The 23,778-nt window shown below is 42.4% G+C and overlaps 1 protein-coding gene across 1 annotated transcript in view; it reads right to left on the bottom strand.

Annotated features, from left to right (window-relative positions):
* LOC149433836 (NACHT, LRR and PYD domains-containing protein 12-like) overlaps nucleotides 1-22,428 on the bottom strand; it is a gene marked incomplete at its 5' end in the record, with an annotated part of 66,126 nt that extends 43,698 nt beyond the window's left edge. The window contains 4 exons of the mRNA XM_089664380.1: nucleotides 4,824-6,531; nucleotides 13,672-13,737; nucleotides 16,603-16,774; nucleotides 22,268-22,428. Coding sequence (XP_089520506.1) covers nucleotides 4,824-6,531; nucleotides 13,672-13,737; nucleotides 16,603-16,774; nucleotides 22,268-22,428 — 2,107 coding nt within the window. The remainder of the gene's footprint in view (nucleotides 1-4,823; nucleotides 6,532-13,671; nucleotides 13,738-16,602; nucleotides 16,775-22,267) is intronic.
* Between the last annotated feature and the right edge of the window lie 1,350 nt (nucleotides 22,429-23,778).

The following is a 23,778-nucleotide window of genomic DNA, read 5'->3' as shown; positions in this document are numbered from 1 at the left end:
AGGGCCCAGTTTGTGCACAGTGAAGAGAAGTGTGGACTGTAACTCTCTGAGGAACAGTGTAATAACACTCCCCCTGCAAGCATTACAAATGTAATGTTCCTTTAGGGCACTAGTCACTTCCGAGTCTAAAGCAACAAGGGGCCAATCTGGTAAAAGGGATTGTTGGCACAGGGCAACTCTTCTTTGGGCTACAAGACTTTTGGAGCAATAGGGAAATGGCCTCCTTAGCAGAGTGAATTGATGATGATGGTGACACAGTGGTGGTTTGGCCTGTGGACCGACTGTCCTGCTATCAGTTCTGATGGTAAGGCTGTGCTAAGTGTAATCAGATGATAGTGGCGAAAGGAACTAGGCCGCAACTTCTAATAACTGTGTGCAATGTCCGCAACTGTGTGCAGGAAAATAGCAAAGGTGGAGCAGGTGTCAGTGTTCCCTGTCCTTGATAATGATGGGATGGCTTTTAATTAATTTTGGCAGTTTTCTCTCTCCCCTTCGATAAGGCCTCCACACACTCTCCGGTCCTGCCTGCAGCATTCCGTCTGGTTACCTGCTAGCAGATTAGCTTTCTCCATGATGCGGCAAGGTCAGTGATCAGCAGATTCTCCTTGTCTCTTGTCTTTCTCTCTTTAACCGGCCTCGTCCGGTCCTCCCACAGTCAATGCACTCCTCTCTCCAGATCTCTCCCCTCTCACTTTATGTCACATCTCTCAGGCTTTCATATATATATACTTCCCCGCCCACACGCAAGCTCCTCTGGGAAATGTAGTTCTTTACTACACTGTTCCCTAGCTAGATTTTGCAGTTCAGCATACAAGATCCATGGGGCTGCTGTACAGAGTGTGAATGCCACTGTTCTGCAGGACACTGCCATCATGTGTTTGTTTGAACATCCTGCATCCACTTGTAGCAGGGTATTAAAAAACAAAACACATGGACAAGTTCTTGTTGGGAAAAAAAACATTTTAAGCAACAGACAGCATCGATTCATGAAAGACAGAAGTTGTGAGACAAATCTGATTTCTTTTTATGAGGAAGTGAGCAAAATCTTAGACAAGGGAGTGGCTGTGGTATGCTTGGACAGAGGGGTGGCTGTGGACGTGGTATACTTGGACAGAGGATTTGTTTGGATCCCTCAAGAGTACAAGCTAGCCTCTCCTCAGATCCACCCATTGCCTCTAGGCCTTTCTCCAAAGCTCTAGAGAAAGGGGAAATTCCAGAGGGGCTGGCCTGTAGAACCTCTCCACTCCTGACCACTATTTGACTTCCTGATTATTGCACCCAGACTGCTACTCAGCCCTCCTCTCTATCAATCAGGACTCTAGCTCCCCCTAGCTATCTAGGAGGGTACTGCACTAGTATGTACAGTTGTGTTCAAAATAATAGCAGTGTGTTGAAAAAAGTGAATAAAGCTGAAAATCCTTCTAATAGCTTTTATTTCCATACACACAAATGCATTGGGAACACGACACATTCTATTCCAAATCAAAACATACAGAAAAATATATCAAATTTGTGTTGTTCCTCTAAAACAAATTGAAGAAAAGTGAATATTAGATTGTTCAAAAAAATAGCAGTATTTGTATTCTTCTTTACAAGCTCAAACATTCACTATATAAACTGAAAAATGTTTGAAGATTTTGCTTTCCTTTGAATGACTTCATGAATATTTGGTTGTAGTCGCACTGTTTCTGAGAACTGCTGTACATCTGTGTTGCATGGAGTCACCCAACTTCTGGCCCCTGTGATCAGGTATTCCAGCCCAGGATGATTGGACGACATTCCACAGTTCTTCTCTATTTCTTGGTTTGGCCTCAGAAATGGCATTTTTGATGTCACCCCACAAGTTTTCTATTGGATGAAGATCCGGGGATTGGGCTGGCCACTCCATAACGTCAATCTTGTTGGTCTGGAACCAAGATGTTGCCCGTTTACTGGTGTGTTTGGGGTCGTTGTCTTGTTGGAACACCCATTTCAAGGGCATTTCCTCTTCAGCATAAGGCAGCATGACCTCTTCAAGTATTCTGATGTATTCAAACCAGGGGCGGACCGACAACTCATGGGGCCTCTGGGCAACAGGGGATCATGGAGCCCCTGTGTCCTTGCTCAAACTCAAAAAAGCCTATGAAAAAGGTAGCAGGGGCATCTCATGGGGCCCCCTACTGACCCCAGGCCCTCAGGCAGTGCCCGAGTTTCCAAATGGTCAGTTCGCCCCGATTCAAACTGATCCATGATCCCTGGTATGCGATAAATAGGCCCAACACCATAGTATGAGAAACATCCCCATATCATGATGCTTGCACCACCATGCGTCACTGTCTTCACAGTGTACTGTGGCTTGAATTCAGTGTTTGGGGGTCATCTGACAAACTGTCTCCGCCCACTAGACCCAAAAAGAACAATCTTACTTTCATCAGTCCACAAAATGTTGCGCCATTTCTCTTTAGGCCAGTCAATGTGCTCTTTGGCAGATTGTAACCTCTTCAGCACGTCTTTTTTCCAACAGTGGGACTTTGCGGGGACTTCTTGCAGATAACTTGGCTTCACATCGGCGTCTTCTAATTGTAACAGTCCTCACAGGGAACGTCACACCTTCTTTGATCTTCCTGGAGATGATTGTTGGCTGAGTCCGCGCCATTTTGGCTATTCTTCTATCCATTCCAATGGTAGTTTTTCACTTTCTTCCACGTCTTTCAGGTTTTGTTTGCCATTTTAAAGCATTTGCCATCATTTTAGCTGAGCAGCCTATCATTTTCTGCACTTCTTTATATGTTTTCCCCTCCAATCAACTTTTTAATCAAGGTACGCTGTTCTTCTGAACAATGTCTGGAACGACCCATTTTCTTCAGAATTTCAGAGAGAAATGCACTGTAACCAGCATGTCCAACATTTGCTGCCTTCCTTCCTTAAATAAGGGCAATAATTGCCACCTGATTTTCAAAGAATGAATGACCTCACTAATAGAACTCCACACTGCTGTTATTTTGAACACGCCCCTTTCAATGAGTGATTCAATGACACAGAATCAGCAGCATGCATGTCATGACTGTTGGGTCTGTTGGATTTCTATTACTCTACTACACCTGCTAGGAAATTATTTGCCATGTAGAAATATCATTTCTACCAAAAACAGTGATTGATCCGGTTAGTGATGTCTGACTGCTAGTATTTTGAACACAACTGTATGTGAGTTAGGGATCTTAGATTTTAAGCTCCATGTGGGCAGGGACTGATGTGAATGTACAATGTACAATATTGTGTGTGTATAATATAAACAATAAAAATATGAGCGCTGGGTGACAAGAAAAACACAGATGGGAGCAGCCAGCATAGAAGATGAACAACCTCAGATCCTCCAAGAAATGACAAAAATTAAAATACAAATGCGGCGCTATATAGTATTTACAGTATGCAGGTGGTATCTCACAGTATTAAAACTTATTTGATATAGTACATGCGGATTAATGTGACTGAGGTGACACAGTGAGAAATAATTAACTTTCGTGACTGCTGTGACTGTGGCACTATATAATATTAACAGTATGCAAATGGTATCTCACAGTAACAAAACTTATTGGATATACAGTAGTTCATGCGGAGTGATGTGACCGTGGAGACACAGTGAGCAATGATTAACATTCGTGACTGCTGTGGCTGGAAACGATGAGCATACTATGCACCGACCAGATAGTATCACACAGTAACGTAAACTTGTAGGATATAGTTCATGCGAAGTAATGTGACTGTGGTGACACAAAGAACAGCGGATAACTTTCGTGACTGCTGTGGCTGGAAACAATGAGCATACTATGCACTAACCAGATAGCACAGATAAATGTGCGTTGGAGTATATAAGACCTACTCCTTGGTACTCTGGGGGTGGGAACTCAGCATGCGGATGTGATCATCAGGTGGGGGTGCTTCACCAGCTGTCATCTATCCAAAGCAGGTTTCCACATCTCAGGTTAACTGTCCAGCAGTACAATTTCCAGCCATCAGGGGGATCATGCATTCAGATGGGAACCAAGAAAGGATCCTTCAGGATAAGGACTCTCAGTGCCAAAAAAATTAGCCCAGAGAGAAAAGAACTCCAATAGTGTAGTATGTTTAATGATCAGAAAAGAGTAACATCAAGGTATAGGTAAAAGAGTAGAACCAGCACTTACATCTGAGGTAGTTTGTAGGTCATGTGGTTAGTATTCCATGAGAAAGGGTATCTCCCTAACACGTTTCGTGTAATAACACATTTTCAAAGGGCAAACTACCTCAGATGTAAGTGCTGGTTCTACTCTTTTACCTGTACCTTGATGTTACTCCCATAGATCAGATTCTGCTGCCTCTACTCATCTGTACATTTGATGTAACAATCTGATACATTCACACAGATACCTATAGAGTCCACATATAACAGACAACAAGAAGCACCAACAATTTGTAACTTCTCCAGAGCTGCTCCCATCCTTTGAAACTCCCTTCCCCAATGCCATCTATCTTCTACTCTGAAAAGATGAGTTTTCGGGAATCATCTAAAAGTGGACAGAGAGGCCTATCCTGCCCCCAACTAACAACTATACATGTATTTTGTCCATCAGCCCATCAACCACAGTTATTACCTCTTGAATCTCTCGACCCTCCCTCTTAGATTGTAAGCTCTAACAAGCCGGGCCCTCTGATCCCTCATGTATTAAATTGTATTGTAATTGTGCTCTCTGCCCTTATGTTGTAAAGCCCTGCATAAACTGTAGGCACTATATAAATCCAATATAATAATAATAATTTCTCTGGGGAAATTTATGAACATTTTATTATTCATAGTTAATATTTACCCCAGACTCTTGATGTTGTGTAGAGCCGGTACAAGTTTTCTCAATCCTTCACTCTGAATATTACATGAATTTAGATTTACTTCTATCTCTCTGCAGGATTGAAGGATAAAGGACAGCACAGAGCAGTCCAGAGGGCTGAGGGGGACACTGAAAAAGTCAATGTTGTTTGATCCAATACATTGTGACACCAACACCTTATTCCTGCTCTCATGGAGATAGTAGAATACATTAAGAAGATCTCTGTTGCCTCTTATGGATGTGTCAGGTCTTTGTTCTGTCATTTTCTTCTGGATCCAGATGATGACATGTCTGGCAGCCTGAGTAGACAACACTCCCACATGAGTCTTTAACATGGATCTAGTAGAAGAGTCTGAGAAACCGCAGAGGAAACGGAGGAATATTTCGGCACAGCCGTCTTTGTAAGATTCAGCCTCATCAAGTGTTTCCTGTAATCTGTCAGAATTATAGTCAATAAAATGGACTAAAGCAGCAAAAAACTCCTGAAGAGTGAGATGTAAGAAGGTGTAATCCACATCAGGAGGCTGACCAGATTCCATCAGGAAAGATGAAAAGAGATGTTTATCATTTCTCACACTGAATGACTCCAGATGACGCTCATCAAATACAACCATGTGATTCAGGACGCCATGTTCTGCCATCCGCCCCATAGATGTCAGCAGTTCCCGGGCAGTGTGACTGCCATCTGTATTCTGGCTGTGATTGGCCAGAATGTTGGAGACAAAAGTCACAAAGAGTTGTGTCACTGTTTTGGGTAATGATGTCATCAGCTGATCGGTGATTGTTGGTTGGGCTCTGAAGCACATTGATAACACTGTACAGATGATCCAGCAGTATGCTGGGATATAACAGAAAGTGTACAGCGTGTCATTCTCCTGCACATAATGAAAAGCCTTCTCTGACCATTCCTCATTTGCACAGAAATTTTTGAAGAAGGTCCGTCTGTCTTCATGGAGAAATCCCATGATCTCCGCTATTCTCTGGAAAACATCGGTATCAACCGATGCCAGTCTGGTTGGGCGGCTGGTCATCAGTACAGAGCAACCCTTAAGAAGACTCTGCCTTACCAAACTGACCACAATCTTATCAAAATGTGTTCTCTGTTTTTGATTGGACAGTTTACTTGATCTGAAATCCATTTGGTGAATACTTTCATCCAAGCCATCAAATATAAACAGAAGTCTCTCTGGATCTTGTAAAATGTTTCCAATCTGACCCTCCAGATGTGGATATTGTTGAAGAATCATCTCCTCTAAGCTAACATCTCCCAGTCTATTAAGGTCCCGGAATCTGAAGAAGAAGACAAAGGCAAATCTTTGGTAGTGTTTTCCGTACACCCAGTCATAGACAAACTTCTGCATCAGTGTGGTCTTCCCTATTCCTGGTACTCCACTCACCATTACTGCATGTGGTACACATTGTGACTGGAGGTTCCATCGGAACAGTTTGTTGGGGGAAATATGTTCCAGTCCAGTTTGTGTATCCTTCAAGCATTCCTCATGTTTTACCCCGGTCTGTATTATCTCATTCTGGGGACGCTGCCGGAAATGATCAGTGGAGACTACAATCAGCTTCACATAACGCTCATTGATGAGGAATCTTTGTGGTTCCAGGGTAGTTCCTGGGGGTCTATGCTCCACTAGAGTCTCAGTCTTCTCCATCAGATGATGTTTGTGCTTTTCCTGAATATCTGGGAATATAATAGAAATATTTTTTGATTCAGGTTAAAACAGTAGTTGAGAAAGTATAAGCAGTACTCCCAGTGGAAGGGGTGCTGTCAGGGGCTTCCTCTACCACCCTTCAAAGTTCAATGTGTCCCCTTGGTCTCCTCCCCACATATTCCCAATAAGTACCCTATGCTGCCTCTTCTATACTTTGTGGCTAGTGTTGGCATCTCCGGCTCCAGGATGTCTCAGGTGAGATCACACCTGACTGGAGATACTTTACTATGCAGATATTATTCAGAATAGGACCTCCAGCTAATTACAGCTCTTTTAGCAGCTCTGAGATGTCATGTTTGAATACCATAAGCTTCAAAGGAAGATGATGCTGGAAGCTGAAACGTTGTGTCACTAAAAGCCAAGTTATTCAGGAACTCCCACCTTTCACCATGGCAACCAACCACAGTACTGCACTTTGTATGGTAGAAGTACAATAAAGCACACACCCCCATCCTCTACAGTAACCTCAATATAATTTAAATTAATCAAATCAATAAAATGAAATGTAAATATACTGTAATGATATACATTGATCCAGATATATAAAATACATCTTTGACCAAGAATTTCTATGAATATAAAATAATAAAAGCAAGAATGTTGGCCACTTTCCAACTACCTAATGTATATGTGTGCCAGCGAGGTGGGTGGGCCGTATCGTCCATGCGTCACACATATGCATCTATGGTGCACCTCTGTTCTGTGCAGCAAGCACTACCAGCGCACTGACTGAGCAGTCACTATTTATAAATGGGAGGTGGTGGGGGTTCCTAATCATGTGACTGCTATAACAGCCAATCACAGCGATCACATTACCAGGAACTCTGCTTCTGCTTCCTGTCATTCAGAGCCCAATAAAGAGGTGTTGGTGAAAGGTTAAAGAGAATCAGTAGTCATAGGAGAATGTTGTCTTCTAATTTTTCATTTTAAGTGTATGTTACCCAAACATTTCATATTCCCGATATTTGTCTGTTGTACCATAGGCAGTACTTGTGATAAAGTCTCCTGTTCTCTTTGTATTGCTTCCTTTGTGAGAAATACCTGGTGTTCCTGCCAGTCTCTCTGCTTTATTACTTCAAACCTATTTCTTCCTCCCAGCATTGTCAGCCATAAAGAAATACTTCTAATTAAAAATTATTTTTCCTAAGGATACGCGTGTGACATACATGTGACATGAATGTACAGATTTGAGTACATAAGATTTGACCTGTAGCAATATAAAATAAAAACAGGACTATCCTGCTCAACTTGCCAGCCTACCCCAGTATAATAATGGCTATTGTCAGCAAGGAGCATAGATAGGTATAACTTATCAAAGAGGGGGAAAAGAAAGCCAGTTCAAACTGCCAGACAGCCAACTATTAAAAACCAAATTGACCTGTCTAAGAACATGCATTTAAAAACAGGGGTTTACAGGGGTATGTTGATTTTGGAGGTTCAGTGGGTGCATTGGACACCCTGGCTGCTGTTGTGCTATATGCTGGGTGTCAGGTGCGCTCCCATGAACTTAATGAGGGGTGGACTCCCTCAGGTTCACCTGCCCTTGTTTCTATCCATTTAAATGCATGTGCCTTCATTGTGAGGACTCTCAAGATTTATAGAGTTAGGACCACAGATACTCAGGGTGCCGTGATGTGACTCTGTGGCTTACGTATGTATTTGCAAATGTGTGCTAACTAAACTCCTGTTTTTAAACGCATGTTCTTAGACAGGTCAATTTGGTTTTTGATAGTTGGCTAACTGGCTGGCAGTTTGAACTGGCTTTCTTATCCCCCTCTTTGATAAGTTATACCTATCTATGCTCCTTGCTGACAATAGCCATTATTAGACTGGGGTAGGCTGGCAAGTTGAGCAGGATAGTCCTATTTTTATTTTATATGTGATGCCTTCCATGTTCACTGTTTAAAAAACCAGTTATAGACCTGGGTAGGTGACCAGTTTTTTCTTTGTACCTGTAGCAATATGTAATCGTAAATGTAGATTTAGCACTCCATGTTATAATAATATAAGATGTGTTCAGAATTAAGGCAGAGGCATGTGCTCACTCAATTAACATCTGAAAAGCCTAGCTTCCTCTGGAAGTGGCACCTGGGGGCTAATAAGATTTTGTCACCTTCTGGGGAAACCCGTTGAAAGGAAATGGCTGTAGACAGGTTGTCTCCCTGACATTGGGAGCTCTAAAAAAAATATATACATCAAAGGAAATGTTTCATCTCTCATAAAAGCTAAAATATTAGTTGCAGAGAGATGAAAATACTTCCCTCTGATGGGGCACTCTGTGGGTCACACCGACATATAAAAACCATATTTGTGGCTTAGGTAGAAGGCCAAGAAAATGCAGGAAATGGTTATGTGGCACTGGATCGCGACAGTCGAACAGTGATTGGTACTGTCGCGATCGGGCTGATGCGCTGGTGTCGGAAATCCAATTCCCGACTTGGTGATTCAAGCCGGTCTTGGTCCAATTGACCATGGGCAGGTCAGCACCCAGAACATCCTGTGGGTGGGTACAGGAACACCCCCCAGGGTCAATTGGCCGAGGACTAATGTCCCGCCTACGTCCATATCCCCATAAATTGAGTACCCGGACATTGTAATTCGTATGGAGCTGGTCGATCAACTAACGGATTATGGACTTTTTCTGACTTGCTCCAGTCGCAGGGTAAATCTTGGCAAAAGTTTTATTTCTATCCTTTATTCCCTTTTATTTTATAGTGAATAGTCATTTGTGTGTCTTCTTGTATTTTTTGTTTTTCTGTAACTTTTTATATTTTGTACATATTTTATGCATTGCCCACTTTCGGGATATTAAATCTTAAAATTAATTAGTGACTTCTGTGTATTTAAGCACGGGCTCATATCTTCAGATAAATTAGATTGGAGAGATTAGATTGTATTGTATGTTAGTGCCTTTAAACGCTCGGTCAAGCTCATTGCCAATCTGTATGCAATTGCACTGCGTGTGGGCAGATTGCATGCAGATTGTAAAGGTAACAAATCTGCCAGACAAGAGATCTGTGTGTGTGGGGTGTCTCAACAGACCGTTCTGTGGATAAACTGTTGGCTGGTGGCAGTCTACCTTTTGTGGTGTGTCTGGTGTGGGGCTGTGTGGACAGTGGAAGAGTGATTAACACCGGGGTTCTAGCTTTAGGATAGCGGGAGGGACTCTAGAAGGGTGTGTGATTGCTAGGCTGCTCCTCAACTCTAATCAGTGCAACAGATTGTATATAATGTGTGAAATCTTTCTTCAACGACACTCTGCCCAATTCTAATATCTACACCTCAAACAATTAATTAAATCAAGTGAATAAATTCATAAATCAATAAATAAACCATAATTTCATAAAAAGTCCCAAAAATGTCTCTCAAATATACAAATCACTTTCTTTTCCACCTTCAAATCACATCATGTAATGCTGTATATGATACTCCAGCATGTTGTATTTCAATGTTCTTGTACCTCAAAATAATATAAACTAAAAATAGTGTAATTACCTTTTACAAAAAAAAGCTTGTGCAAAAATAAATGTGTCATGCACACTGCATATCATGTGTATAAAAAGTGCAAAGAGAAAAAAAATAAAAAATAAATATATATATATATATATATATATATATATATACTGTATATATATATAAACAAAATAAATATACACAAATATGAACACACGTGGACAAAAGTGAACACTCCAAACACAATGACCGTGTTCACAGCTTAATGTGGTAGTAAACTCATTCACTGCAAAAATAAATAAAACTCAATAGTGAACTCTAAAGTGTGCAACTCAAGTGAAAACACTCCAACTGGTGCAGCAATGGGTAATTACCCTATGAAGGTAATGTCAAGCTTTTCCCACACAGTAGATGCTGGCATCTCCAGGCTCCTTTATATTCCTGTTAGCGTGTTCCCATATTCCTCATAAGGCAAATCAGATATTTAGAGGCTATAAAGTGTTCAAAGATAACATTTTATTCATCAACTTACATCTAAAACTACAACAAACTGCTTCTAGCATCTGACGTCCTCCCAGAACGCGCTCTCCGGGGGCGCGCACCCGGCGATCTCCGTGATCGCTGTGTCCTACGGACACAGGTGATCACGCGACGTGGTAAAAGGCCAATCACAGCGGCCTTTTACCACGTGATCAGCCGTGTCCAATGACACGCTGATCACCAGGAAAATGCAAACGCCGGTTCTCGGCTGCACTTTCCTCACGCTGTCAGATCGTGAGGAAAGTACTGCCGAAAACCGGCAGTTGTCAGAGCGGGGATCGGCACCGATCATCAGGGTCACAGATCACCAGTGCCCTGATGATCGGTGCCCAGCAGTGCCACACACAAGTTCCGCCCACCTGTGCCCAGCAGTGCGCCCACCTGTGCCCAGCAGTGCACCCCCCTGTGCCCAGCAATGCGCCCACCTGTGCCCAGCAATGTGCCCACCTGTGCCCAGCAGTGCGCCCACCTGTGCCCAGCAGTGCACCCCCCTGTGCCCAGCAGTGCGCCCACCTGTGCCCAGCAATGTGCCCACCTGTGCCCAGCAGTGCGCCCACCTGTGCCACCCAGCAGTGTCACCGCCTGTGCCCAGAAGTGCCACCTACCTGTGCCCAGTAGTGCCACCCACCTGTGCCCACCCACCTGTGCCTAGCAGTGCTGCCAGTCAGTGCCCAGCGGTTGTGCCAGTCAGTGCCCAGCAGTGCCGCCAGTCAGTGCCCAGCAGTGATGTCAGTCAGTGCCACCTATCCGTGCTGTCTATCAGTACCCATTATCAGTGTCGCCTATCAGTGCCACCAATCAGTGCTGCATATCAGTGCCACCTATCCGTGACACCTCATTAGTGCTGCCTATCAGTGCCGCCTATCAGTGCCCTTCAGTGCTGAATATCAGTGCTCATCAGTGCCACCTATCAGTGCCCATCAGTGCTGCCTCATCAACGCACATCAGTGAAGGAGAAAAATTACCTGTTTGAAAAATGTTATAATAGAAACAAAAAAACTTTTTTTTTTTTCAAAATGTTTTGCAATTTTTTTGCTTATAGCACAAAAAGTAAAGTGCCCAGCAGCGATTAAATACCACCAAAAGAAAGCTCTATTTGTGAGATTGTACCCATTGTAATGGGTACAATCTTGCATGACCGCGCAATTGTCAATCAAAATTGGCCTGGTAAAGAAGGGGGTATAAGTGCCCGGTAGGCAAGTGGTTAGGCTGTGAACACGGTCATTGTGTTTGGAGTGTTCACTTTTGTCCACGTGTGTTCATATTTGTGTATATTTATTTTGTTTATATATATATATATATATATATATATATTTTTTTTTTTTTTTTTTCTCTTTGCACTTTTTTATACACATGATATGCAGTGTGCATGACACATTTATTTTTGCACAAGCGTTTGTTTGTAAAAGGTAATACACTATTTTTAGTTTACATTATTTTGAGGTACAAGAACATTGAAATACAACACGTTGGAGTATCATATACAGCATAACACGATGTGATTTGAAAGTGGAAAAGAAAGTGATTTGTACATTTGGAGATTTCAGAGACATTTGTGGGACTTTTATGAATTTATGGCTTATTTATTGATTTATGAATTTATTCACTTGATTTATTTATTTAATCAATTGTTTGAGGTGTAGATATTAGAATTGGGTAGAGTGTCGTTGAAGAAAGATTTTACACATTATATCACTTTCAAGGGTGAAAGTTTTTTCTTTTTTTCTGGGTCAGGAATGTTATAGTTTTAGTTGGGAGTGTGCACAGCTATTGGTTTCAGATTGTATATAAGATTTGTGTTTGCCAGTGTGTGGTCAGCCAGCTGGATTGGAGTGGAGGCTCCCTCCGGTGGTGGCCAAAAGGTAGCGCAGGCTGTGAAAGGATATCACGGTTAATCTTATATACAGTTTTATATATTCAAAGTTAAGTCCTCTTTATTCCCTCTTACCCCAAGTCACGGCCGCACGTGCGTGCCTCAGTTAGCTAGTCGCTGTAAGCGTGGCGTGTGGGTGACCCGTGACAGAGCGTCTTTCAATATATGCATTTTTTTTTTACCTGAATTTGTGTTCTTACTTGTTCTGTGTCTGCTGTTCTGTTGAATGATAGGGAGAGATTTACTAAAACTGGAACACGCAGAATCTGGTACAGCTGTGCATGGGAGCCAATCAGCTTCTAACTTCAGCTTGATCGGTTAAAGGATAAGTTCTCCTTTTGGACAAAAATAATAAATGCACATTTTTTTGCAGGTAAAAAAATGTGCATTTATTATTATTGTCCAAAGGAGCCTGGAAAGCATTGCACCGGTGATCAGTGGATATCTGATATCATGCAGGTCTCCTGCAGACCTGTCAAAATATGTGCTTGGCCATACGGGATGGTACTGGGTGTACGGGATGGTACGGGGTATAATCGATTTACTGGGTGTACTGGATGTACGGGGTGTACAGGATGTATGGGATGTACGGGATTTACGTGGTGTACTGGATGTACAGGATTTGTATGGGGGGTATGGGATGTACAGGTTGTAGTGGATGTACGGGGATATAGGAGATGTACAGGATGTAGGGGATGTACTGTGTGTAGGGATGTATGGGGTGTAGGGATGTACGGAGTGTACTGAATGTAGGGGATGTACGGGGTGTACCAAATGTAGGGGATGTATGGGGTGTACTGGATGTATGGGGTGTACTAGATGTACGGGGTGGTATGGGATGTACGGGGATATAGGAGATGTACAAGATGTAGGGGATGAATGGTGTGTAGGGATGTATTGGACGTACTGGATGTATGGGGTTTACTGGATGTACGGGGTGTATGGGCTGTACAGGGCGTATGGAATGTATGGGGTGTACGGGATGTAGGGGATGTATGGGGTGTACTGGATTTAGGGGATGTACGGGGTGTAGGGGATGTATGGGGTGTACTGGATTTAGGGGATGTATGGGGTGTACGGAATGAACTGTGGAGCGCCGTGGTAGTTCACTGAACACTACAAGCCCACGGCCGCTAAGGCTGTTGGGACTTGCAGTTCATTCATTCTTTCATTCCGAGAATCCGGCAGAATCTGATCTCGTGTTTTATAAGATATAATGTATAATGTGTTTTGGTGTTTTTACCTCTCAGCTCCGGAGTCAGCGAGTGTCCGAGTTCATCCAGCAGAATCTGATCCACCAGACGATCACCTATACAGAGGAATAGAAGATGACCGGTCTGAGTCATGTATGATTGAAGCTGACCTTTCACAAACTACACATTAGATTTATGTCCAAACAAAAGAAAATACATTAAAGCTGAACTCGGGGATAAGGAAATATTGTGTGAATATATTCATCCTGTGTATTGTTCCTTGAATCTTGGTATGCTTTGTGTTCTTCCAGATCTGTGCAGTAATCAGTGTGAGACTTTAGTCTGTGCAGGAGTTTTCTGTAATAAGGACCGCTCACTGCTGCTTCCTCTCCTCTAGGCCGGGCATACACGGGTTAAACTTCGAAAGAATTTTCTTTTGAAAACATTTTCTAAGAGTTTATATTCTAATTTCGTACCATAGTGGGCCACAGAAATGCCCGATTTTTGTGCCACCATCAGATTTGAGTTCTCGGGCATGTTGGATATTTTTTGAAAAACAAACGAATTTCTAATCAATGATAGGAGAATCGAAAAATAAATTAAGCTGGCCATACACAGGTCGATTTCCGAAATAATTTTCTAAGAATTTTCATTCGAAATTCGCACCATTTGTGGGGCCACAGAAACAGCAGATTTTCATGCGACCATTTGAGTGGCCGAATAAAATTTGAGTGATCGGGCATGTTGGAAATGTTTTTGAAAAACAAACAAATTTCTCATTAATGATGGGAGAATCGTGTGAGAAATATAATCGAAAAAGAAATGAGCATGAGCTGTGATCTGGAAAGAAAAGAAAACGTGAAATTGAAGGCTTGATTGGTCGAATTGTGAAATCAATGGTGGCACCATCGGATTACAAAATGCATGAAATTTCTGATTTTCTAAAAAATTGTTCGGAATTTGACCCGTGTATGGCCTGCATAGCACCAATTGTCACAGAGAATTATTTTAGTAGTGTTGTGTTACACTATTTGATTCATTATTATTTCTTTGTGACCATCAATTGTTTATTATTGCTCTGTGTCTTTAACCGCTCCAATACCGGGCAATTTTACCCCCTTCCTGCCCAGGCTATTTTTCAGGTTTCAGCACTCTCACACTTTGAATGACAATTGCGCAGTCATACAACATTGTACCCAAACTTAAATTTTATCATTTTCTTCACACAACTAGAGCTTTCTTTTGGTGGTATTTAATCACCGCTGGGGTTTTTATTTTTTGCTAAATTAACAAAAAAAGACTGAAAATTTTGAAAATAAAAAAACATTTTTCTTTGTTTCTGTTATAAAAGTTTGCAAATAAATAATTGTTCTTCATAAATTTAGGCCGAGATGTATTCTGCTCCATGTCTTTGGTGAAAATAACCCAAATTAGGATGTATTTTTTAGTTTGTAGGAAAGTTATAGAGTTCACAAATTATGGGATATATCTGAATATTGATCAGTCCTGAAGTACTGACGGCCAATCTAATTTTTTCAGGTCCAAGAATGTCAGAACAGGACAGATATCCCCCAAATGACCCCTTTTTGCAAAGTAGACAGTCCGGCCTATTTCATAACAGGCATGCCAAGTTTTTTGAAGTTGTAATTTTTTTGTCATAATTTTTCGGAAAATTAAAAAAATTATTTACACTATTTTTTTTTTTACATACTGTCACCAGTGCAGTACATCGTCATCATATAACTGGCATGGCGGTGATCAGGGACACTGATTGGTGACCGTACCGTTAACGTTTTTCTACCTATGGTTATTCTCCATTAAACGGAACATTCAAATGGGTTTCCTCATCTGACTTCCTCAACGTGTAAGTTTATTCATTGGGTTCAGCTGTCTGACCTGATGCAAGAGATATATTCAACACCATGTGGTATATCTTTATACATCGCTGGAGATAACGTTTATCATCCTGTAGTCGAGTCAGAACAATTAGTGAGAAGACCAAACAAGCTTTTCAGAAGATAGAGGTTTAGGAGTAATGTGTGCACATAGTTTACATTCCACAAAAAAATATTGGTAGAAAGTCTGTCTATCATGGCCGTGGATGGGGGGGTACCACCAGTCCTCCTGTATGGGGCCCAAGCCAGCTGGGTGAATCGGATGTGGGCAGAGAGGGTGATTGGCATGGCAGGGGGGCAATTACTGGAACCAATCCCCTGTATGGCTCTCAGGGCTGGGACAAGGGGTGGGCAAGAGGGGCGGCTGCCCTGGGCACAGTGGTTCTCTGTAGGGATAGGGGCACCTTCCATCAGTTACAAGCCTGACAGGAGTAGTGGCAGTGATTTTAACAAGTGTGTGACAGCTGGGCATAGGATCCTTTAAGCTTACACATCATAAACCGGGGGGAGGGGGGGCGCATTTTGGCCTGCCCTCTTCTCTACCTTCTGCTGGCTTTCAGCTGCTGCACAGAGAGCCATACAGGGGATTGGTTCTAGTAATTGCCTTCTGCTGCACCCAATGATCACCTTCTCTGTACACCATACATTTCCCCCTGCTGGCCAGGCCCCCCCTGTGTGCCCCGCCCCCGCAGTGCTGCCGGTTTCCCTCCTCTTCTTCCCACTGGCAGCTGCAACACACAATAAGATCCTTCAGGATCAGGGAGGATTTGATTTAAATCACTAGTGAAAAGGCTAGTACATAAAATATTGTGTAATAATAATCGAGCCTTTTCACTAGTGACAGCGAGGTTTTCTGTATGGAAATGGGAAGGAGAGAAACTCTGTCACAGAGGAAAAGAGAGAACAATGATAGTGTAGTTTGCCAACAATGGAGTTACACTTGGCATAATTGGTGTCAGTTATTATTTTAGGGTAACTGGTGTCAGTCATTATTTTGGGGTAATTGGTGTCAGTTATTATTTTGGGGTAATTGGTGTCAATCATTATTTTATCACAATGTTGACTGATAACACAAAGTCCTGTTACCTCTCTGTGTGATCTCATCCAGAACGGCCAATAAATTCGGATGAGGGCGATCTGTCTGTACTGCACAGAGACATTCCCAGAGTCCAATCACAGCTTCTCTTCCCCGATCCTGAATGTCTTGTAACAAGGTGCGAGAGAAGGAAGAGTGATCTTTTTCCATTGGCAGGTATTTCTGCAAAAAGACATCTTATGATTGTTCCATTTCCACATTTAGAAATGTAATTTCAATATATTGTGTTTTATTACGTAAAACATTAAACAATAATTCTGGTTGCTCTGACCGCTCTGTTCAGAAAAGTAAATCCTGTCATAGTGAAGTTATAGTGCCTGAACTCTGCCTGACTTTTGTGTGCTTTTCAGAATGGCTCCTCCTTCTAACACCAGTTGTTGTAATAATCACTATATCCGCTCTCCCCGGACCCCGCATTCACTATATCCGCTCTCCCCGGACCCCGCATTCACTATATCCGCTCTCCCCGGACCCCGCATTCACTATATCTGCTCTCCCCGGACCCCGCATTCACTAAATCCGCTCCCCCCGGACCCCGCATTCACTATATCCGGTCTCCTAGAACCCTGCATTCACTATATCCGGTCTCCATGGACCCTGCATTCACTATATCCGCTCTCCCTGGACCCCGCATTCACTATATTCGGTCTCCCTGAATCCTGCATTCACTATACCTGGTCTCCTAGAACCTTGCATTCACTATATCCTCTCTGCCCGGACCCCTCATTCACTATATCCGCTCTCCCCGGACCCCGCATTCACTATATCCGCTCTCCCCGGACCCTGCATTCACTATATCCGCTCTCCCTGGACCCCGCATTCACTATATCCGCTCTCCCTGGACCCTGCATTCACTATATCTGCTCTCCTAGAACCCTGCATTAACTATCCCTGGTCTCCTAGAACCTTGCATTCACTATATCCTCTCTGCCCGGACCCCTCATTCACTATATCCGCTCTCCCCGGACCCCACATTCACTATATCCGCTCTCCCCGGACCCCGCATTCACTATATCCGCTCTCCCTGGACCCCGCATTCACCATATCCCTCTCCCCGGACCCTGCATTAACTATATCCGGTCTCCCGGACCCTTCATTCACTATATCTGGTTTCCCCTGACCCTGCAATCACTTTATCTGGTCACCATGGACCCCGCATTGACTATATCCGCTCTCCCTGGACCCTGCATTTACTATATCCGCTCTCCTCGGACCCCGCATTCACTATATCCGCTCTCCCCGGACCCTGCATTCACTATATCCACTCTCCCCGGACCCCGCATTCACTATATCCGCTCTCCCCGGACCCTGCATTCACTATATCTGGTCTCCCCGGACCCTGCATTCACTATATCTGGTCTCCCCGGACCCTGAATTCACTATATCCGGTCTCCTCGGACCCTGCATTCACTATATCCGCTCTCCCCGGACCCTGCATTCACTATATCCGCTCTCCCCGGACCCTGCATTCACTATATCCGCTCTCCCCGGACCCTGCATTGACTATATCCGCTCTCCCCGGACCCTGCATTCACTATATCCGCTCTCCCCGGACCCTGCATTCACTATATCTGGTCTCCCGCAGTACACACAACATGGAAATGCAATTATTTTAGTAAATGTAAACTGCTAAATACCTTTTCTCATCAGCAGTATATAGCAGTCTTTTGATTTCTATTAGTGTCCAGCAGAGCACTGGTTAACCACCTCCTGTCCGGCCATTGTATATAAACAGCTGGACGGTGGCACTGCTGGGTCGGGTGGCCGTTTATAAACGGCCTCCCCGCACCCTGGTTGTGCGTGCTCCCTGGGAGCGCGCAGCACCGTGATCCGGTGCCCGCTGTGTCCTCCGGACACAGTGGAACACCGACCGTCGTACGGGACCTCTGTACGAGGTCCCGATCATGTGATCACTGATTGGCCAATCAGTGATCACATGCAGAGTAGTAAGCAAGATGTCACTTCTGACATCATTGCTTACTACGTGTGAAATCTGTGAATGATAACAGAGATCACATGGTACAGGGCTATTCACAACAGCCTTGTACCATGTGACAAGCTGTGACCAATAACAGCTCACTCAGTAATTCTCAATGGCTGCAAGAATGCAGCTAGAGAGAAGGAGAAAGGATTGCTTTTACATCCTATATGAGTATAAAAGCAATCAGTGTAAAAAAAAAAAAAAAATCTTCATCACCCCCCACAAGTAGTACAGTGTCACCATGGTGACACTGTACTGCTAGGGTGACAGTATGTAAAAAAAAAAAAAAATGTAAAATAAATGTTTAAAAATTATAAGTTTTGATTATAAACTAATTTGGGTTATTGTTTTTTACTAAAAATATAACAGAATACATTTTGGCCAAGATTTATGATGAAATACTGTTTATTTGCAAAATTTTATAAGAAAAACACTTTTTTTTCAAAATTTTTGGACTTTTTAATTTACATAGCAAAAAAATAAAAATCCCAGTGGTGAATAAATACCACCAAAATAAAGCTTTATCTGTCTCAAAAAAATGCTAAAAAATTCAGATGGGTACAGTGTTGCATGACCGTGCAATTGTCATTCAAAGTATGATAGCGCTGAAAGCTGAAAATTGGCCTGGACTGGAAGGGGGGGAAAGTGTCCGGACTGGAAGGGGGGGAAAGTGTCCGGACGGGAAGAGGTTAAAGCATGTAGGAGACGTTTTCTTTCTGCTCTAGGAGGATGCAGACCTCTGCCTGACCAGTGCTGATTGGCCCTGTTCTGAGCACTCTCCCAAGGAAAAAAAAAATTCTCTAGCAATACACACCAAACTGAGCATGTGCAAAATACCTACGGTTCAGTCTGTCTTAGTTTAGGAGATAAGTGGTAGTTACTTGAAAAAGGGGAGGAACATAGAAGACAGGATCAAACTAACTTTTTACACAATGCAGAGGATAAACCCCTTAGGTTCCACAGTGAGTATAACAAGCATGCTTTACTGCATCTACAGACTGATTGTACTGTTGTGGGTTTAGTAACACTTTAATGTATGTAATGGCAAGGGAGGCTGGAGGGTCTATTGATGCTGGCTGCTGGGGATCTATTGTCACTGGAGGGGATATATTTTTGCATGGTGGTCTCTTGTTGCTGTGGAGGGATCTATTGTTGCTAGAATGGGATCTATTGTTGCTGGAGAGGAATCTATTGTTGATGGAGAGAGATCTCATGTTTCTGGGAGGTCAGTTGTTGCCGGAAGAGATCTACAGTACTGAGTGGTCTATTGATGCTTGCTGCTGGGAGTCTATTCTTGCTGGGGTGTAATTTTGTTGTGATGGTCCATTGTTGCTGGGGGGGCTAATGTTGCTGGCTGTAGAGTATTTTACTGTTTTTCTTGTTATCATTAACAAATTCCATACAAAATAAAACTTGGCTCTGTATTCTCTAAAAGGAGCGGTACTTGGAGGGTGGGTAAGGGGTGGAAACAAGGGACGGTGCTCAGAGGTGGGCAGAGGGTGGAACCAAGGGACGGTGCTCAGAGGTGGGCAGAGGGTGGAACCAAGGGACGGTGCTCAGAGGTGGGTAGAGGGTGGAACCAAGGGACGGTGCTCAGAGGTGGGCAGAGGGTGGAACCAAGGGACGGTGCTCAGAGGTGGGTAAGGGGTGGAACCAAGGGACGGTGCTCAGAGGTGGGCAGAGGGTGGAACCAAGGGACGGTGCTCAGAGGTGGGCAGAGGGTGGAACCAAGGGACGGTGCTCAGAGGTGGGTAGGGGGTGGAACCAAGGGACGGTGCTCAGAGGTGGGTAGGAGGTGGAAACAAGGGTTCCTGCACCTATTCTTTGAGAAAAAAAGCCCTGACTAGGATACTACCAGAGCATCAGGCAAGATAGAGATGGTAGACAGGATTTGTACCATTGTTAGCACCCAGTGCAGACACTCCCATTGTCAGCCTGATCTGAACTATCAGAAGGTGATTACTTCAATGGTTTTCAGTGAATGGTATGGGGAGGGCTTTCATATTTTTCTGGTGTAGAATACGAAGCAGATAGCTAATTTTCTTCTAATAGATCCCGAGGTTGTTCATTTGTTCTTACTGCAGGTCTATTTCACATAATTGCTGCTCTGCTCTCTGCAGCTCTCCCCAGTCAGCAGGGAGTGTGAGTGTTGCTGATTGGACAGTTCTAATTCTGATTCAGCATTAGGCATGTCTGATCTGTGCAGAGAGACCACTGCTTCTACACGGGTCACAGGGGTCCTTCTCCGCTGTCTAATGGCCAAAGAAAGGTTGTTGTTGGAGCTGGAAGTGCTTTATAAAAAAATGAACTGTAAGCATATATTATTTTATTGATTTACAGCATTTAATAGAAAGGTTCAACTCCCGGAGATCGCTTAGAGCAGAACTTTCAGAAATCAGAGAATTGGGAACATGGAGGTCAGTGTGATTATCTCACTACTTACTCACTTTACATGGAGTTGATTATAAGGCATGTGATCAGCAGGTCAAACAAAGATGTAATGATTACTCTCCTGCCTTTTTTTTTTTTATATATATATATATCTTTCTTGCATATTTTAAATTACATTTTTGATTCTTTTTTTAATTTTTTAAAAGCTTTTTATTCTAGATGCTACAAAACATCCATTCAATGTTGCCAGGCCAGTCATGCTCATAGCTTTCAAAAGAAAACATTTTTTTAAAAAATAATTTTGAGACAATTTTTGGAAAAATTTCCCAACAAATACAACTTGGCCGATATTTGCTGCTCATCCCCAATACCCCAATAAACATGCAGAGAGCGATAGGAAGAGGTATCACCCACATGGAAAAAAAATATATTTGAAATATAAATTTAAAAATATTCTTCCCAAATATATTGATATATATTTAAATACTAAAATTTTGGCCCTATTCAGTATGTATTTAAAAATATATTTTAATACATATATGTATACTGCATTTTGAAATGCGTTTTTTATATATTACAAACTATATGAAAAATATTTTTAAAAATATATATTTTTAAAATATTCTTCACATTTTTTTTTAACATATTAAAAAGTCATTTCAACATATATTTGTAAATGCATTCCAAAAATGTAGATTAAATGTATTTTTAAAGAAATACAGTATATTTGAAAATGTATTTTTAAAATTATTTTTCGTATATTTTGTAGTAAAAACGCATTTCAACATACAGTGTATGTATATATATTTATTGAAATACATTTTGAAATATATTGAATATGGCCATAATTGTAGTATTTCAAATATATGTCAAAATATTTGGGAAGAATATTTTTAAACTATATTTCATATATATTTTTCTTCCATGTGGGCATGTCTAACATGTATATGGAGATATGGATGTGAGGCTTTTGTGATGTGAGAAGAAACAACATAACTCCGCGGGTAACGTACTCATACAGCCATCTTTGCTATTTAAAAAAAATAAATAATAATTATATTCTGGTGGCAACAGTTGTGTAAATGGCTTTAAAAGTTGTATGTGGGATGTAATGAAGTGCTGATATGATCACATTTATCTTGTGGATTTATTATAAAGTTCAGTTATTTATGATCAGTATGGAGTGATTTGGTGTACAATTATAAAGGATTGGGTGTTTTATATGGAGCTCCCCTGTACCACACATACTGTATTTTACTGTAGGAAATGTAGAAATATCTTACATCTGTGTTTAAAACTCCCAGAGATTGTAGTTCTGCCAGGATGGAATGAGGGTTCATGTTCTCCAGGATGTAGGTCAGATCATCTCTGTAATACTCGTATATCCTCCTCAGTGATGGATCGTCATACACAGACAGCTGACGGCGGAACTTTCTGATGTCATCTAGAAAAGCAGAGAGAATCACATTTTCTGGCCTTCCTAAAACCAGCTTTATAAATGCTGTGAATTTACTTCAACCACAAACTTTTACTTCTATGCTGGATCAATGCTCTGCAATCGGAGGGATGTAACAAAAGGTAGGCCCGGAACAAAACAAATAAAAACCTAGAAAAGCTACAATTTCTGGGGAAATTGTGTGAAGTGTTCTTGCCTCCACCAGTGGTCTACAACTGGAGTGGGCGGAGTAACTGGGTGGAGTGGCTTGAGTAACTGTTGTGTGGTTGGAGTGGCTGGAGTAACTGTGAAAAGGTTGGACTGGGCAGAGTAACTTTATGGAGTGGGCGGAGTAACTGTGTGGAGTGTTTGGAGTGAGTAAAGATAGTAAACATTACACTAACCAATTGATTGATGAAATTTAAAAAGTGCACATGGCAAGCTTGATAGAGTGAGAAATGCATTCCTACATTTTGATGCTTAGTATGTCTCTGAAATATTAAAAATGAAGGCACAGTCGCAGTTTAGAAATTGCCCTTCAAATTTGAGGCGGCTAGAGTAGAGTTTCAATGAATGTCAATGGGCGGCGTGAGTTGCAAACAAATGGTCATATTGTGAAAACTATCAGGACTATGGCTTAGCCGTGGACATTTTTAGTGGCAGCAGGGATAGCTGAACATTTTGATATAAGATTTGTGTAGGTGGGCTTGAAAATGAGGGAGTGATGGCAGTTTAGAAATCATGTCCTGATTTTTCAGTTCACACTTTAGCTTTTGTCAGCTCCCACTCTAGTTTTGAACATTCCGCCATTCATTCCTATGGGACCCATTTCACCACAAAAACGCAGATATTTTGTGAACCATTCGGCGAAACATTCCACAAAGTAATAGCACACCAATCGGGAACAATCTGCACGTTTCGGTATATTACTGTCTATGTAGTGTAAAAACTGTGGGAGGAGTTAGGGTGGTAAATTTGGCTATAATAATAGGAATATATATGTGAGATAACAGTAAGTGGTCGCCATGCAAGAACGCTTAATAAGCGCAGGGAGGACATGACTAGGGGGAATAGAGGGAAAACAGAGGGTTAAATGATGGGTAGGAAGTTTTTGGGGATTATGGCTTACCTTATTGGAGGAGGGATGTTGGGGAGGGTCTCCAAGGGAGGAAAAGGAGTGTCTGACCTCAGGAAGTCCAGTGGGGGAAGTTTGGAAGAAGAAGAAGCTTCCCAACCCCTCCCCTTCGTGCTTTGGTTTGGATTGTCACGGCAGCCTTGGCAGTGGTTGGTCTTTGGAGGAGGAAAGAATTCTGGATGGAGACAGATTCGGGACCCATCAATGGTATAGGGACCTCGGTA

Source organism: Staurois parvus, unplaced genomic scaffold (assembly GCF_062004578.1).
Source record: "Staurois parvus isolate SC_StPar_1 unplaced genomic scaffold, SC_StPar_1.0 ptg001903l, whole genome shotgun sequence".
NCBI lineage: Eukaryota > Metazoa > Chordata > Amphibia > Anura > Ranidae > Staurois > Staurois parvus.
The sequence above is the reverse complement of the archived record's forward strand: the minus strand, read 5'-3'. Positions and strand labels throughout refer to the sequence as shown.